General features: G+C 32.8%; 1 protein-coding gene across 2 annotated transcripts; it reads right to left on the bottom strand.

Annotated features, from left to right (window-relative positions):
- Positions 1 to 9,680: 9,680 nt before the first annotated feature.
- LOC139872088 (glyoxylate/succinic semialdehyde reductase 2, chloroplastic) lies at positions 9,681 to 14,939 on the bottom strand. Of its 2 annotated transcripts, XM_071859898.1 has the most exons (12): positions 14,691 to 14,939; positions 13,411 to 13,489; positions 13,208 to 13,273; positions 12,475 to 12,550; positions 12,325 to 12,380; positions 11,905 to 11,989; positions 11,690 to 11,750; positions 11,556 to 11,608; positions 11,122 to 11,192; positions 10,931 to 11,003; positions 10,698 to 10,802; positions 9,682 to 10,084 (listed from the first exon to the last, which is right to left on the bottom strand). In XM_071859898.1, the coding sequence occupies exons 1-12, from the start codon at positions 14,842 to 14,844 to the stop codon at positions 9,926 to 9,928; spliced, it is 1,038 nt and encodes a 345-aa protein (XP_071715999.1). In that variant the 5' UTR covers positions 14,845 to 14,939; the 3' UTR covers positions 9,682 to 9,925. The 2 variants fall into 2 exon arrangements, with proteins under 2 accessions (XP_071716000.1, XP_071715999.1); XM_071859899.1 differs by lacking the exon at positions 14,691 to 14,939 and having other exon boundaries at positions 9,681 to 10,084; positions 13,411 to 13,496.
- Positions 14,940 to 16,855: the final 1,916 nt, after the last annotated feature.

Below are 16,855 nucleotides of genomic sequence, written 5' to 3'. Positions count from 1 at the left end.
CTATAACAATCTTATTTCAAGTGATGATCTTACTTGAACTTGTTTTCGTATCATGATTCTGCTTCAAGAACTTCGAGCCATCCAAGGATCCATTGAAGCTAGATCCATTTTTCACTTTTCCAGTAGGTTTATCCAAGAAACTTAAGGTAGTAATGATGTTCATAACATCATTCGATTCATACATATAAAGCTATCTTATTCGAAGGTTTAAACTTGTAATCACTAGAACATAGTTTAGTTAATTCTAAACTTGTTCGCAAACAAAAGTTAATCCTTCTAACTTGACTTTTAAAATCAACTAAACACATGTTCTATATCTATATGATATGCTAACTTAATGATTTAAAACCTGGAAACACGAAAAACACCGTAAAACCGGATTTACGCCGTCGTAGTAACACCGCGGGCTGTTTTGGGTTAGTTAATTAAAAACTATGATAAACTTTGATTTAAAAGTTGTTATTCTGAGAAAATATTTTTATTATGAACATGAAACTATATCCAAAAATTATGGTTAAACTCAAAGTGGAAGTATGTTTTCTAAAATGGTTATCTAGACGTCGTTCTTTCGACTGAAATGACTACCTTTACAAAAATGACTTGTAACTTATTTTTCCGACTATAAACCTATACTTTTTTTGTTTAGATTCATAAAATAGAGTTCAATATGAAACCATAGCAATTTGATTCACTCAAAACGGATTTAAAATGAAGAAGTTATGGGTAAAACAAGATTGGATAATTTTTCTCATTTTAGCTACGTGAAAATTGGTAACAAATCTATTCCAACCATAACTTAATCAACTTGTATTGTATATTATGTAATCTTGAGATACCATAGACACGTATACAATGTTTCGACCTATCATGTCGACACATCTATATATATTTCGGAACAACCATAGACACTCTATATGTGAATGTTGGAGTTAGCTATACAGGGTTGAGGTTGATTCCAAAATATATATACTTTGAATTGTGATCAATACTGAGATACGTATACACTGGGTCGTGGATTGATTCAAGATAATATTTATCGATTTATTTCTGTACATCTAACTGTGGACAACTAGTTGTAGGTTACTAACGAGGACAGCTGACTTAATAAACTTAAAACATCAAAATATATTAAAAGTGTTGTAAATATATTTTGAACATACTTTGATATATATGTATATATTGTTATAGGTTCGTGAATCTACAGTGGCCAAGTCTTACTTCCCGACGAAGTAAAAATCTGTGAAAGTGAGTTATAGTCCCACTTTTAAAATCTAATATTTTTGGGATGAGAATACATGCAGGTTTTATAAATGATTTACAAAATAGACACAAGTACGTGAAACTAAATTCTATGGTTGAATTATCGAAATCGAATATGCCCCTTTTTATTAAGTCTGGTAATCTAAGAATTAGGGAACAGACACCCTAATTGACGCGAATCCTAAAGATAGATCTATTGGGCCTAACAAACCCCATCCAAAGTACCGGATGCTTTAGTACTTCGAAATTTATATCATATCCGAAGGGTGTCCCGGAATGATGGGGATATTCTTATATATATGCATCTTGTTAATGTCGGTTACCAGGTGTTCACCATATGAATGATTTTTATCTCTATGTATGGGATGTGTATTGAAATATAAAATCTTGTGGTCTATTGTTACGATTTGATATATATAGGTTAAACCTATAACTCACCAACATTTTTGTTGACGTTTAAAGCATGTTTATTCTCAGGTGAATATTAAGAGCTTCCGCTGTTGCATACTAAAATAAGGACAAGATTTGGAGTCCATGTTTGTATGATATTGTGTAAAAACTGCATTTAAGAAACTGATTTCGATGTAACATATTTGTATTGTAAACCATTATGTAATGGTCGTGTGTACACATGATATTTTAGATTATCATTATTTGATAATCTACGTAAAGCTTTTTAAACCTTTATTTATGAAATAAAGGTTATGGCTTGTTTTAAAAATGAATGCAGTCTTTGAAAAACGTCTCATATAGAGGTCAAAACCTCGCAACGAAATCAATTAATATGGAACGTTTTTAATCAATAAGAACGGGACATTTCAACGTGTGACATCAGGAGTAGACCCCGTAAGGGTCGAGTCTGGGAGACTCGGTGTTAGTAATCGGAGTTGGATAACACAACGTCAGGTGCCTCCTTATACCTACTACTGTAACTTTTGACCCCGATGATGTGATTGCTTTGATTTTGGGTACCGGTGAGAAACTCGAATTTACAACGGTGGTATAGTGTGATGTTTAGCGAGCGTTGACACTCAAATGATTTGAAAGACCGAGGTTCGAATATCTTATAGCGAGTCCTTGGAAGGATTATTTAGTATGACCAACGCCGGAGAATGCGGAAAAGTTCCTATCTAGTAGACGTGATGAGCGAACGGGTGTCGCTCATTTAGGAAAGGAAAGCTTCGATGGTCTTCGAAAAAGCCCCAAGTTGGACTTTGGAGTTAATTGCGAAGGTAGTTAGCGACGTGAGACGGTATGGCGAAATTCCCGATAGAGGGATACGAGAGATTTTCGAAAAGTGTCGGGATGATTCCCGAATATTCCACGATTTATAGGCGTGACGACAATGATTGTCGGTGCATTGTACTACTTTTAGGACGATTGTGGAGTGTAGGGTACGAGTTTGGATACTCGGCGTAAGAGCAAACGGTTGTAGTTATTGAGTCTCGTGGGTTGGTTACCCGATATCGTGAAATGATGGAGTGCTATGGCTTTTGGAAAGATATATTATGATGTTTTCGCGGTGTATTTCTGAGTGAGTGGTGAGAATTTTGATCGAATGGAAGTGTGAAGTACGGTTGTTGTATTATGATGCGTTAGTGTACGAAGTGAGAACCCGGATGAGTGATTGCTACAAGTGTAATTCCGCATTGGAGACGGAAATGTTCAAGGTAGAGTGCTTAACTTCAAGTATTTGGTGCGGATCACGAGGACGTGATCCAATCTAAGTGGGGGAGAGTTGTAAGACCCTAATCAGTTTGTACAGCAGCGTAAATATGTTACATAGAGTGTGGGTGATGTTGTGCAGTTAAACAGAAGTCACTGAGTGAGCTGAGCCTAGTGCGCGCCGCGCACACTAAAGGGAGCGCGCCGCGCGCCCTTACTGTAGGAACCCCAGATATTTTGATGGGCATTTTGGTAAATTCACTTATGGACGGGTTAAAAACAGATAGGTCAGTTTGTGGAGCACCATTACTCCATTATCAACAACCTTATCACTTTAACTTTAATTCTAGAGAGAGATTGTGATTTTTGAGAGAGAAGGCTTAAATCCAAGAGGAAGGAGCTTGTTTTGGGTTAATGTTCAAGCATTAAAGTCGTTCATCTTATCTCTAGCTTCGTTGTGGTAGTTGTGGTATGTTCTAATTTTATTTTCCTTACTTTGATTTAGTGTAAGGGTTAGGGTTTGAGTAAATGATGAACACAAAACCCATTATTGGTGATTTTGGATGTTCTTGGGTAAAATTGAGTCTTGAATACTAATTGGTGACTATTCTAGGGTTTCAAAGTATTAAATGATGTTTATGAACCCTAATTGGTGAGTTAATTGCTAACACACCTAGTTATTTAGTAAATGGGTGTTGGTTAGTTAGTGGATGACCCGAAATGGGTGTGTTGTCTTAAAATTGTTATTTGGGTAATAAATTGACCTAGTTTGGAAAGATGGGTATGAATTACCCTAATTATGTATTAGTTGGTGTTGTTGGACCTTAATCACTAGCTTTTAAGTGATTAGTGGTGGTCTTGACTTTAATTGGGCGGTTTTGGTATAAATGGGCGATTTAATACATTAAGTCATTAAATGCTCATGTGTAAGTGTTAGTATTGAGTCCACTTAGCTTGTGTGTTGATCAAGTACTTATTATATTAGGTACTTTGCTTTGAAGCTTGTGGAGGTTGAAATCGTCATCTAATTGTTAAGGTGAGTGGAATAATTATATGCGTATGTATATAATGTATCTATTTGTTGTAGCGTGAAAGGTGTAGTGTCGAGGTGTTAAGACACCACGTTTCACGTGAAGGGTGTAGCATCGAGGTGTTAAGATGCCACTCGGGTGTAGCATCGAGGTGTTAAGATGCCACCTAGGAGTGTAGTGTCGAGGTGTTAAGACACCACTCCGTAAAATAATGAGTGTTGCATCGAGGTGTTAAGATGCCACTCGGGGTGATGTGCCGAGGTGTTAAGGTGCCACCCGAGGTGTTAGTGGTGCGAGGTGTTAAGTGCCCTAATGGATGTTATGAACACCGATGGCGTTTTCGCGAGCGCCGTTCCCTTGTACTATTGGTCGACCATGGTTACTTGTGTTGTAAGCATATTATATCATTTCGAGTTATATTATTATACGGTTGTTGCTAGCTTGTGATATTGGAGATTATAGCTTGTTAATGTGACGATAAGCTAATTGTGTTGCTAGCATGTTTGCGGTTTGTGTAAGTGTATGCAAGTAAGTATAATTATATTTGTATTCGTATAATTATTGCATTCACTAAGCTTTGCTTACCCTCTCGTTGTTTACCATTTTATAGGTTCGGTTTTGGACAAGGGTAAGGGCATCGTATTGGACTAGAGATCCCGCTTGATGCTAGGGGACGCTTTTGGCTTTAGTAGCTCTTGGAGTTTGACCGGTAGTTGGGTAGTTTAATCCCAAACGCCATGCTCATTGTGTAGTTTGAAACTTAAACTTTTTGCTGGTCGAAACTCTAAACTTGTATTAAACTTGTATTTTGGGTCGTGTGGGCCCCGCTTGTAAAACATCATTTTTATGTTTGATTCGTGTTAGTTTTACATATATAAGTTTGTTGTGAAAAACGTTCGGTCTAAAAATGTTGGGAAGTGGTCCATCTTTTTGTGTGTTAAAAACAGTTCGGACAGAAGCTGGAGTGCTCTGTGCGCGCCGCGCACTACAGGGGATGCGCGCCGCGCACTCCCCTGTCCAGCAGCTTTTAAAAAAAAAATTTTGGGACTGTTTATGGTCGGTTATCGGGTTGGGTTGTTACACGACGAAAGAAAACTTTTGATATTTATGACAACTTTTTTGAAATGGCTATAGTAAAATATAAATTTTGGCCAAAGGTTGGACTTTTATGATCTCCAACAATTACCAGTTTGTTATGCCGAGATGCAAGCAATGAAAATGAGTTAACAAAACAATTGACCAAAGTAAAATAAATAATAGTACTCCGTAGCACATACAGAAACACGTGGCTTCTACCATGCAAACAACGCCACAGAAAACGCCAATGAAACACAATTCACAGGTGTACCTGCATGAACAAATAAAAACAAAATTTTATTTGAAAAGTATAAAAAGAGCCTCACTTTACCATTTCAATAAAAATTTAATGAATGCAAATGTTAAGCAACATTAAATTTGAATAAAAATTGGAACTTTGGTTTTAAAATCTAGAAAGAACCAACCTTAAAGATTACATTTAAACAAAGATTGGAACTTTTATTTTAATCAGTGTTTAAGTTCGAATAAAAATTGGAACTTCGTTCTAAAACTCTTGAAAGAACCAACCTTAAAAATTACATTTGAGCAAAGATTGGAAGTTTCTTCTAAAAACAAGGGATGGCAATGGATACCTGATATCTATGTGATCCACCCGATTATTCGTGGATATGGACAATTTAAATGAATATGGATGTGGATGAAAAAATTCCATCCATGAATGAACTCACTTTCATTCGAAATAACTAAATATATAAATTAATCACTCAAATTAGTATCATTTATGTAGTAATATTTCATTAATTATATTCATATTCATCTTTCTTATATTTTCTCTAAAAATATAACTTTCTTTTTATATTTTACTTTGTTTAAACAATTGAATGTATTTATCGTACTTTGGTGATTCAAATGTGATTCCATGTAACTAAAAGTAAGCAACTTACTTGTCGATATCTTTACATGTTTAATAGGTTATTTATTAAATATTTATTATATAGATTAGTAAAAATGTGACTATCAGTCGCATAAACTATTAAAAAATATTATTTTTGATCGTATATAATGAACCACCGCTTATAATTGTTAAAAATAAAATAAATTTAAACGGATATGGATAATTATCCATTAACCCGCTTCACCCGATGATATGAATATGAATGGATGAAAATTAAAAAAAATAAATGGATATGCCATTGCCATCCCTACTTCTAATCATCGTTAAGTTCGGATAAAAATTGAAACTTTGGTTTAAAATTTTTGAAAGAACCATCCTTAAAAAATACATTTAAACAAAGATTAGGACTTTTTTCTAGATTAGAACTTTTTTCTAATCGGCATTAAGTTCCGATCAAAATTGGAACTTTGGTTTGAAAAATTTAATTGACTCATAAAATTTTTTTTTGTATAGAACACATGATGAGCTTAATTGACAGGTATTTAATTAGTTTTAATTGAAGCTGATAAGTTTGTTCTATATTTTAGGAATTGATATCGATTCAAATTTTAATTTTTATTTAATTAGTTGTAATTGAAGTTGATAAGTCTATGTTATATTTTGGGAATTGGTATCGATCCAAATTTTAATTTTTCTAAATAAATAAATCTGGAGCTGACATATGGCATAATTTAATCAGGAGTTGACACGTGGCACGAATTAACCAGGAGGTGACACGTAGGATTATTGTCACACGCTTTATATAATGTATAGATGGATAGATAGATAGATAGATAGATAGATAGATAGATAGATAGATAGATATAGATATATTATTACGGAGTATTGGTTATAATTATATTAATAAATTAATAAAAAAATATTATCTATTAATTAATTATTAAAATCGTACAGTTGTGCTACGATCAATTCCTCTAGATTCTATTGATATTTTTTTTAAGGAAGCTATATATTTCGTCGTCAATATGTGCACAAGATGGAGATGTTAGTTGTGACAAGGAATTTCAACATTTTGAAGAATACTTCAACAAGCAGTCAAAAGTTGCAAAAAATAGTCTGTTGACAAAGCTAAAGGAACCTCTAGTTAAAACAAATACTAGTGATCGATCATTTACAAAGGAAAAGCGATAAAAGAGGCGTGTCGATCATGTTAAACAAGAATCTCATATATACAGTTGTTCAGACATGCCCAGTAATGCACATTTGACTAAGGATCCATCAAGAAAAAATTTCATATGATATAGACTTGAACAAGGAACCGGAGATAGACTTAAATAAAGAACCACAAGTAGAATTGAATGAGAAACCAGCTGTATAGTTAAAGGATGAACCGTAGATAGACATGTACTGTTTGAACGAATTGCAAAGAATGAAGTGTTATACTATGTTTGTCGATATTCCAAAATGTTTGCATTAGTACATAGGGAATATATGCGATATTTTTGATGATGGAAATTGTGAATATCAGGCACTAGTTGTTTCCCTCTGAATTAATGAAGAATCTTGTTTTAAGCATGCGAGAAAGTACAACTTTATCGCCATCATGGAAAGGCCCAAAAGAGTTTCATATCATATAGTTTTTACAATTGCCCACGCAAACAATGGTACACATTTTGTCACAATGGAATTACAAGGTGATTACTCAATACATTCGACTACACCTTACTGGCATGAAAGCATCACTATTGAGTCTGCAACTACATGAAAAACAATTTATTTGTCGCGCTTACAACGATTTACCCAATTATTTTCTCGTAAAACTGCTTTTGTGGATGTAAGTGATTAATTGTCTTATTGTTGTACTTCATTTAATTAAAGTTTCGTTTTTATTTTATTAATTTTGTATTTATATCATATTATGATAATTTTTTTTTCTTTTTGAAAGGCAAGTAAATTTTATTAAAATAAAAAAAAAACACGAAACAAACTAGCAAGGAGCTTATCATATTATGATAATAATCTTAATTTTTATTAATATTATTAAAATAATTATAACTATATTATTACTTTATTAACAATAATATAAAATATTTATATCGATACATTATTTTACTACTACGTATTATATTATATATTAACAAAGTAATGTATCATATCAATTAAATGTCAAACAATCATTAGCTACTTGCTAACAATTGTTGACACATGGCCTAACAAAAAAATAAGTAACGTATCATATCTATCAGATGTCACCAATTATTAACTACTTGCTAACGATTGTTGACGCATGGTCCAACAAAAAAATAATACTGGTCTAAATAAGAATATACTACGTATATATTGAGGGTGTGGTTGGTTGGAATACATAAATGAAAAAGGTAATGCCAATGAAAATGCAATGGAATACTATAGGATAATCTATGTGTCTTAAATATTTGATAAATAAAAGGTATTAAAATTGTAAAAAAAAAATAAGAAAGGGAACGTAAATGTCAGATAATTGTGAGAAGTTTAGTAGGGAGAAAAAATAGAAAAGCAACTTGTATTTTATACGTGATTTATTTTTTCATGTCCCTAATTTGTTGGGTAATGCGCCATTACTCACTACTAGGTAATCCCCATTCTATTATATATTGCTAAGCATATTTATTGATTACCTTTCTCAATCATTTCATCCATAACCTTCAACCAAACATACCTAAAATTATTATAATTGTGAGTCTGATGTGATGGTGAATGTGAATGGTGATGGAGATTGCGTGAGAGACTTATTATAGTGTGCACCACTAAACTGGAAATGATAGAGATTGATATAAATATTTTAAAAAATTAAGAAAGTAATGTTATGGTTAAATAAATTTTATACAAAAATTTCCACATAATGTCATAATGTATTGGGTCAATCATCTGAAGAGATAAACTAAGTAATTCTCTCTCACCTACTTTCTCTCCCTCTTGCTTACTGTGCTTCACTTTTTCAATTTCAACTTTCTCCGACTACACTATCTAGAGCTTTGATGAGCTATATCTTTTCATTGTAGTCGAGTTATGTTTCACCGAAATCACCCTTAAACCCGAAGTCATTTTACGAACTACACGCATTAAATTACATTCAAAACGGAGCCCCCGACGTAAGGCGAGGCTCCTAAACTAGTTAAATCAAATTGACAATAACTGAACACATTTTTTTAATAATCGTAAATAATGGTTAGAAAAGACATAAAGATACGTCACCAACTACATTTTAATAAAATTATTATGTCTCTCATGTCATAAAAGTATAAAACCAACTTTTCCCCACAAATAATTACAACCATAATAATATATATAGTTATAGTTGTGATGTCGTCCAGCGGTTAGTGGCCTGTCTCCTTTAGGAGAGGTCAGGATTTCGACCCCCGTTGGCTACATATTAAAAACACAATTTTATCCCTCCCATGAAGTATCCACCCATGACACATTTCTCATATCCTTTGAGGGGTAAAGGGGAGGGGGTTTTACTTGGCCGTGCCCTTGAATCAGTTTCAAGGTTTTCTCCCGGGCAGCGATGGGGGCGGGAGATTATTATCGCTGCATCGGCATAGTCGAAACGGGAGATGATCGTAACGGGTGGTTTAATCCCCCTCGCGGAATCCCAATAGTTGTTAAAAAAAAAAAAAGTTGTAGATGACTGAAACAACGTGCCACAACATTGATTATGAAATTAGAGTTAAACCTAAAACTAATAGTAGACCAACAAAAGTCAACTAACAATCTAAAATTGGACCAACCACACTTGACGTCTTGACCAATATTCAACAACACCTAAAACTATAATATAGAATCAAATCAGCTCATTCAATCAAGACTGATATGGTCGTAACATACAAGTCTTATGTTGTGAGGACTGTGGCACATATAAAATTTCATGTTATTGATAAGATACCATACACGAAACATAGCGGAATACGGCACACTAAATCTGAGAACCAAAAGGCAATTAACATTAACAAAAGATAATAATAAATAATAAAAATGTTAGGAGATGTCAGTGTTTTTAATCTTTCAGTTTGACTTTTAATGCTTCAATAACTGCTGAAAAATCGTGGTCGCTTAAGCCGTGCGACTTAGCCACCTTGTAAAGCTCATTTGCAGCAGCTGCAATTGGCGTCGATTGAGAAACGGATTCAGCTAAACCCAGAGCAAGCCTCATATCCTGCAATACAAAGGCCAAATCTTATACACCTGGCAAAATAGGGGTGATCCAGTTCGGTCAAAGGGTCAAACCAGGTTTGACTAGGATGGGTATGTTTAAATACATGTTCAAATGGGTCGAGTTGACCTATAGACATATTTGCCTTTTCGTCTTCAATTTACAAACAATTAGAGTGCGTTTGATAAAATCGGATGATTAAGCGCTGGATGCTTCTAAATGACAATAACATATTTGATAACCATTTTGAACGAATAATGTGAATGATGTATAATTGCCTTATTCTTTTTTTGAACAGCAGTATGAGATCACCCAGGGGGACTTTACACGAATAATGTCCTAAACATGACTCGAACCCATGACCTCAAGGTCAGAGGGGCTTCTCGATACCGCTAGGTCAAAGGCCCTTTTGTGCATTCTAATACACTTTGAAGCGACCCGTTCAACCCATTTGACTTATTCCGATATATATAATAAAAAAGAAATTTTGTCATCCATTAGAAGAAAAATATGACCCAAATCAACCCATTTCTAAGTATACAGGTAAATTTGTCATCTCAAAATTTACATGCATTATTAGATATCGGGGTATATTTAAGTCGTCAAAAATCGATACCTTTTGTTGATGCTTTAAAGGGAAAGCAGTAGGGTATTTGGATTGCACCATTGAAGGGCCTTTCATTGAGAACATCGGTGCACTAATCGCCCCCTGCGAGATTACCTGCAAAAAGAGATTAGCTTTATTATATAATTTCGAAATGGCAAGGCTACATTATTTTGACATCTTTTAATTTTATAAAAAATAAATTAATAAACAATTAGTAGAATTAATGATCCTATATCTTTTACCTCCACCACCACACTTAGATCAAGCCCTACTTTCTCGCTAAGAAGCAATCCTTCAGCAAAAGATGTCATCATGCTGCAAATGGTTATCAATACAAATATTATTATTATTATTTTTAACTAAAAATGCAAGTGTTTCTTTTTCTTCTGAATATTAATTAATATTTAAATATTTAATATTAATATTAATTAACCTTCCCATGATCATGTTTACAACAAGTTTCATTGCAGCTCCATTCCCAACATCACCTAGGTAGAACCTTGACTGCAGTGCAAAAGAAACAACAATTTGTTTACAACAATTTTATAACAATCAATAAAGATGCTTAAAAATCTTAGTTCAGGGTTCAAACGGGCTAATTGCATAATAACTAACCAATTTTAGTTCGAGTTCTGCATTGACTAACAAACTTATTATAAGCCAGTAAAATGTGAGACAGTAAAAATATAAAGTAATTACCTTTTCAAGCATGACATTAGCAAAAAAAGTCAACATGGTCAAATTTACTGCCATGTCATCATTTCGGCAATTTACTGGTCAGGTAACTATAACCAGCATTGAATATTGTTTACCAATTTATGCAATTAGCCCGGTTCAGATTAAGCTAAAAGTTAGTGAACGGGCAACCTTTCCCATTATGTCCAAGTATGATGTGACTTTGTCGTATAACGATTTATCACCTGAAAATAAGTCATGTATATGTTTTAAAAATCCAAACCAAGGCCAAAACTAACAGCTCTGTTTTATCAATTTTTATTTACCTGCGGTAAGGAATATAAGTTGTCCATCCTCTGCAGGCTTTTTAGAGCCTGAAACTGGAGCCTGAACCAAAGGAACGTAAATCTTGATGTTCAATGGTATATAATGAAATGATACTAACGTTCTTTTCTTTCTTATTTTTTTGTGTGTGTTTTTTTTTTTTTTTTTTTTTTTTTTTTTTTTTTTTTTATTGTTAGAGCGAAAGAGAATTACTTACCTCCAAAAAAAGTGCTCCAGTTTCTTTTATTTGTGCGTTTATCAACTTGGATGTGGGTCCATCAACGGTTGAGACATCTACATACCTACAAATAGCAGATACTAAACATCCAAAGTTCAAAGAAATGCAAGATTTCGTTTATCACCAAAGTTCCATTATAATATTACTGTTTTGTCCTTGTGTAGTTGTAATCGTGATTATCAAAATCGTGATCCTGCTTGTAAGATCATAGCATCACGATCTAAAAAACTAGCACAATTGGCATACAATCGTTTTGAATATTTCGAATAATTTATTCTTGATGTAATTTCAATACCTTCGGAAAAAATGATAGTTCATTTAATCTGATTTTATACCCTGAATTTGCAACCAAAAAAAAAAAAAAAAAAAAGACATATACAATCCTGAGAAGAAATCTACCCTTTTCCGGGACCCATTCCACGTGCAGCCCCGTCATCACCACATGCAACAACCAGCTGATAGTAAAAGGTAAAGCGATTAGCCACAATGGCCTTAAATCATCAAAAATAATTAAATATATAAAAAATAATCGTAATATGTCATACTCACAGCACTTTCAGGATCAGCAAGCATGGCAAATGTGACATCACAAGAAGCCGCTACTTCACCTGGAGATGACTTATATCTGCACATGTGGATAAATAATACTTTAACAGTAAAGTGTCAAAATGGGTAAAGTTTGTACACATTCAGGATCTACACAAGTTCAATTTTTGTCCATTTTAAAAGTTGGTGTGTTAAAACTGATTGCAGACGCTATATGGCTACAGTGATCGTCTCAGTTCTGAGTAAAGCTAATTATAAAAGAGTAAGCATTATTTTTAAGCATTAGGAAACTAGAATATACACTTTGGACAACTTTTGACCCGTTTCTTATCTAACTAAATGATTTGAACCTTCTGAGATATAACACCAACCAAGTCGACCCATTTAAAAGAAAATGGGTTGGAGCTATCAGCTCTGTGTATATAAATAAATAAAATAATAATTATAAAAATAAAAATAAGGATGAGACACCATGGAAATGGTAGAATCAAATTTCCATGGGCTTTAAGGCCTGCCTAAATTTCAATTTAGGCTCTAAGAGGCAGTCAAGTCGCCACTAAATCGACGCTTGATGTTGCCTCAAAAAAGGTGCAATAGATCCTCAATATATATAATTATATCTATCTTATGAGCGGGATCAAGTAAGAGAATAAAGTGACTAGCAATATTAACAAATATCTATAAATTATAATGCCAATGAGGTACAAAACTGTTGAAAGAGCTCGTGAATTCTTACTTTGCGCCAAGATTGATGAGAGGATCACATTTACTCTTCGTCCTATTCCAAACAGTTACGTCACACCTACAATCCAATCAAAATATCACAACTGCACAACTTAATGATAATGAATCCTGAAAACATTATATTTTCGCTACTTAAATAACATGTATCGATTAACATAATGAGAACAAGAAATATGTAAAAAACTTGACCCGTACCCTGCTTTTATAAGATTTTGTGCCATCGGAGAACCCATAATGCCAAGACCGAGAAATCCCACGCGTGTAGGAACTTCGTCTGTCATATAAAACAAAACATGAGCAGAATTGTATGCATAATCACACAAGAAGATGCATTTTATCATTGCACCAGCTTTGACATAATGCAAGTATTTTGTGAGTCCTTTGTTATCAATTTCAACATATGGCGAAACTTAAGGGGTGTTTGGATTTGCGTTTTGAAATAGATTATGTGTTTTACATAATTATAATCAAATAATCAACTTTAGCAAAACGTTTTGTAGGTGAATGACGTTTGGATTTAATTATGTAAGATAAAGCAAAAATCAGATAATCATTTTTTTTTTTTTTTTTTTTTTTTTGGGTTGAAAAATTAGATTATCCAGTGCTTAATAGGAACAATGACTAAAATAGACATCATATTATAGGAATAAAGTTAACATGTAATAGAATTACGTCATTTTACTTGTATTGGGTAATTTTGGAGGTTGTTTCTATTAGACAACGTTTGATAATCCAAAAACGAAAAAAATCAATTCTAAAAATACTATTCGTAAACATTAATAATAGATTATTTACATTTTTCAATCGTGATATCGAAAAATCACTCTTAAAACGCAATGCCAAACACCCACTGCTACTTTGTAATTTCCACTAGGTCGTCAAAGTTAGTACTTTTCAAGCAAATTGTAAATCTATACTCCGTAATTTGTAACAAACAACCAACATTGTCACTACATTATAAAAATGGAAAATCATAGGTGCTGTTAAAATGTAATAGAAGCTTAATATAGTTACCCAAACCTTTCCCAAAATCTGAATAATTCAAATGTCACAATTGAACTTGGTTATTTTAGTTAGTTAGTTTGACTTAGAAACCTTTCCCAAAATCTGAATAATTCAAATGACAATAATGATCATTCTTAATGAATACTTTAAACGGTGAAAATTTATAGTATTAACCTCTACATGAATAAATATAAATAAAATAATATAATTGAAGGACAAGTGTTATGGATACATCTTAAAAAACAAATAGCACCTTAATGGTTAAACATTGTTTCAATATGCATCACTTGTCAAACTATCCAACTCGACATCATTAATAATAATTGAAGTAATCAGCAATTGTTTCTAAGTCAAACTGTACCATCCCAATTGACCATTCAATTCACCTACTTTATACAACTATATCATCAGTCAATTTCAAATTCACGTCAAAATTGGCACAAGCAAACAAAAGTATACGGAAAGATTACCTGAGGATGATTGAGAAGAAAAAACTTTGAAGGAAGAGAAAGAAGAATGGGGGAATCTGAAAATGGGTTTGGGTTTAAAGTGTTGGGGAAGAGAAGGGCAAAAGCTTGCAGCCATTGTTGTGGAGTAACTGGCCCCTCTAACCAAGCTCACCATTGCCAGTGTTGCTGTTAGTAGTCACTCACACACATTTCAAGGTGTTTTTGTATCTACTCGTTATTCATGGATAACATTTTACCACAACAACAAAAACATACACAATTGCACTTGTATGGGGTATGGGAGGTGATCTATGGGAGGTGATCTATCCTAGAATAAAGATAAATCATTGCTCCACCCGAGTCCCTGAGTAAAACACTTACAAGAGTAGATAAAGTCATTCATCCCTCTGTTCGACGGATAAAGAGATTGCTTGCTTCCAAGAGGACCTCCGGCCCAAAAAGTAGGAGAAACTAAAATAAAGCGAAAACAAATAAAAAAATAAAAAAATAAAAAAAGTAAATACTTTAAATAAAATGACATAAATAAATATATACAGAGAAAAATAAATACATATATGATGAAAAGTAATAGAAAGGAGACGCCATGAAAATGGTAGAATCAAATTTCCATGAGTTTTAAATCAAGCCTGGAGTTCAATTTAGCCACTAAGCGGCAGTCAAGTTGCCAATAAATTGACGCTGTTGCCTCGTTTAACAAAATAAAATAATATATATATATATATATATATATATATATATATATATATATATATATATATATATATATATATATATATATATATATATATATATATATATATATATATATATATATATATATATATATATATATATATATATATGTATGTGTGTGTGTGTATGTGTGTGGGAACGTACCTTAGACTGCTGTGCGGAGCTCAAGACATATCGAGAAAAAGCTACACTAAAAAGACAATAAACATATATGACCTCATACCAACAACTAGCAACACACCTAGACGTACATTTTACCATGTTTGATTAATGATTAAAGTACATGGGCTAAATTTGAATATATTTGTTAAATGAGTTTTTTTTTTTTTTTTTTTTTTTTTAACTCCACAAATTAAAAAAGATAATAAATAAATCGTAAGTTAATATGAGTACAACGAATGCATATTTACGAGCTCGTGTAAGTGTTGTAGCGCAGGTAGTGTATACAGAGGTGTCTCCAAGTATAAGCAAGATAAGCAACCCGCCTAGGATCCAAAAATTTGAAATGACTCAAAATTTTGAAAATGTAAATATTTTTCTCAATATATTTAATTAAATCAAATAAAAATTGCTAATTAAAGTTAAAATATATTTTATTTAATAGTTAAATACAATGTAAATAAATAAATAGATAAATTGGAGTATTATTTTTTTATGCGTAATAAAAAAATTAACGTATATGTGAGTCCATTTTTATTTTCGTCTATGACCTTTAAATTGTTGAGATGGTCCTGAGTGTATCGCAAACTAACAAGAGAGGAACTATGGGAAGAAATCAATAGTAATTATCCGACTTAAAAAATAATCTGAATGTGAAAATTAATTAAAAAACATGTAGTACCATTGGATCTCGCTAATACAGTCCCCTATAGTTTTCATCTCTTGAGCGACCGCTCACGTCAGGAATCAAAATTGTTGATGTAATTGCTATTATTTCTTTATTTTCATTTTGATTGGATTGACGTTGCGAGTTATCTAACTCAACTCTTAGTTCTAGTAGTACAAGCTTAAACTTTCAAGACTCCTAGAGAGTATAAACCCTACGATCTATTTGATTACAACAATTGAAACAAACGTATGCATCCAAAAGTAGCAACAAAAACAAATAAATAGTACAAACGTACGACAAAAAAAAAAAAAAAAAAAAAAAAGATCATTACAATCATGTCTACCTACATCCAAGCGCCATAACGAATGACATCAGAGTAATTTTCCAAAACGCAGTTGATTGGTAGAATTTTTAAATATTAATAAAATAAATTTTTGCAATCGTCTAGTAAGGACATTTATGTTTGTCGTGTCTTGTCGCTTCTGAGCTCATGCTCTAATATTTATGTACTCGACATGACCGCACTCATATTGTATTAAGTATATGAGGCGTTTAATGCATCAGAGGTTTCAAACCCAATTTGCCATATGTAAGTCAAGCGTTT

This window comes from Rutidosis leptorrhynchoides, chromosome 10 (assembly GCF_046630445.1).
Source record: "Rutidosis leptorrhynchoides isolate AG116_Rl617_1_P2 chromosome 10, CSIRO_AGI_Rlap_v1, whole genome shotgun sequence".
Lineage (NCBI taxonomy): Eukaryota > Viridiplantae > Streptophyta > Magnoliopsida > Asterales > Asteraceae > Rutidosis > Rutidosis leptorrhynchoides.
This window is presented reverse-complemented; position numbering and strand designations above follow the sequence as displayed.

Coding starts and splice junctions, on each gene's coding strand:
- LOC139872088 (XM_071859898.1), bottom strand. CDS start 14,844: ATGGTGAGCTTGGTTAGAGGGGCCAGTTACTCCACAACAATGGCTGCA. Junction 11,751..11,904: donor CTGGAGCACTTTTTTTGGAG/GTAAGTAATTCT, acceptor CCTTTGGTTCAG/GCTCCAGTTTCAGGCTCTAA. Junction 10,803..10,930: donor ATCTAAGTGTGGTGGTGGAG/GTAAAAGATATA, acceptor CTCTTTTTGCAG/GTAATCTCGCAGGGGGCGAT.